We start from the raw sequence: 1,554 nt of genomic DNA on the forward strand, positions 1-1,554 counted from the left end.
TGAATGAGTATGTTAAAGGGATAGTTCACTCAAAACTATATTTTCATTAGTCCGCTGTTAATACAATCCCCAAAAAGTGTGTCAGATGCTACCTCAGAGCTGCCAGATGTTGTCATGCAGATGCTAACTCAGAGTTCAGCAAGATGTTGTCATGGGTTCTTTCCAAACAAACTGGATCCTAGCCTTCTAAAGGATCAAAAATATACCTAGTGTACGTATCCCTATTACCAGGTTCTCTCTATGTCCTCTCTATAGGCTATCTTCCATCAACCCCCTGCCCATTCCCCTCCAGGAAAAAGGAGTCAGTTGCAGAGTGAAGGAAAACACAAGACTGTGAAAGAAAACAAGAAAAACGTCAAAAGACTCGTCTTGAAGGAGGGAGAGAAACACAAACTGGGCGAGAGGAGGGGCTGCCTCAGGCATGGGCAAACAGAACAGCAAGCTACGACCGGAGGTGCTGAATGACCTGCGCGAGAACACAGAGTTCACTGACCACGAGCTCCAGGAGTGGTACAGAGGCTTCCTAAAAGACTGCCCCACGGGCCACCTGACTGTGGATGAGTTCAAGAAGATCTATGCCAACTTTTTCCCGCACGGGGACGCCTCCAAATTTTCCGAGCACGTCTTCCGCACGTTCGACACCAACGCAGACGGGACGATAGACTTCAGGGAGTTCATCATCGCGCTGAGCGTAACGTCACGAGGCAAGCTGGAGCAGAAGCTCAAGTGGGCCTTCAGCATGTACGACCTGGATGGAAATGGCTACATCAGCCGCGCGGAGATGCTGGAGATCGTACAGGTTAGTCTCAATTCCCTATCTTCCACCGATGTATTGTAACATCCGGTTGTGATTGGGCTTCCCATAGGGCGGCGCGACAATTGGCCCACCATCGTCCGGGTTTGGTCTGGGGTAGGCCGCCGTTGTAAATACGAATTTAAAATTCGTTATAAAATCAACACAAGGACCAATGGATTTTAGAAATGAGTAAAGTTTGTGGAAGCTAATAGACTGAAGTGTCAAAACACAACATCTATCACATAGTAAGTAGACAGTGCTAATCAGTGTATCCCTCATTTATCCACCTTGAAGCTAGAATCTGCAGTTTCTACATACATTTTTGGAATTACAGTGCATTCGGAAAGTACTCAGACCTAATCTTTTCCACAATTTGTTACGTTACAGCCTTATTCGAAAATTAATTAAATATTTTGTTCCCCTTCATGAATCCACACACAATACCCCATAATGTCAAAGCAAAACAGATTTTTAGACATTTTTTCTAATGTGTAAAATTTAAAAATGCAAATATCACATTTACATTAGTATTCAGACCCTTTACTCAGTACTTTGCTGAAGCACCTTTTGACAGTGATTACAGCCTCGAGTCTTCTTAGGGATGCTTGGCACACCTGTATTTGGGGTGTTCCTCTCATTCTTCTCTGCAGATCCTCTCAAGCTCTGTCAGGTTGGATGAGGAGTATAGCTGGATAGCTATTTTCAGGTCTCTCCAGAGATGTTCGATCGGGAGCAATAATGTAACTGAACGAAGTACA

The 1,554-nt window shown here is 44.6% G+C and overlaps 1 protein-coding gene across 1 annotated transcript; it reads left to right on the forward strand.

Annotated features, from left to right (window-relative positions):
- Nucleotides 1-281: 281 nt before the first annotated feature.
- Nucleotides 282-799, forward strand: LOC135535674 (hippocalcin-like protein 1; the record flags this gene model as incomplete). Its single annotated transcript, XM_064962117.1, has 1 exon — nt 282-799. A coding segment is annotated over exon 1 (378 nt), but the record flags the coding sequence as incomplete, so codon positions are not given.
- Nucleotides 800-1,554: the final 755 nt, after the last annotated feature.

This window comes from Oncorhynchus masou, unplaced genomic scaffold (assembly GCF_036934945.1).
Source record: "Oncorhynchus masou masou isolate Uvic2021 unplaced genomic scaffold, UVic_Omas_1.1 unplaced_scaffold_4968, whole genome shotgun sequence".
NCBI classification, from domain to species: Eukaryota; Metazoa; Chordata; class Actinopteri; order Salmoniformes; family Salmonidae; genus Oncorhynchus; species Oncorhynchus masou.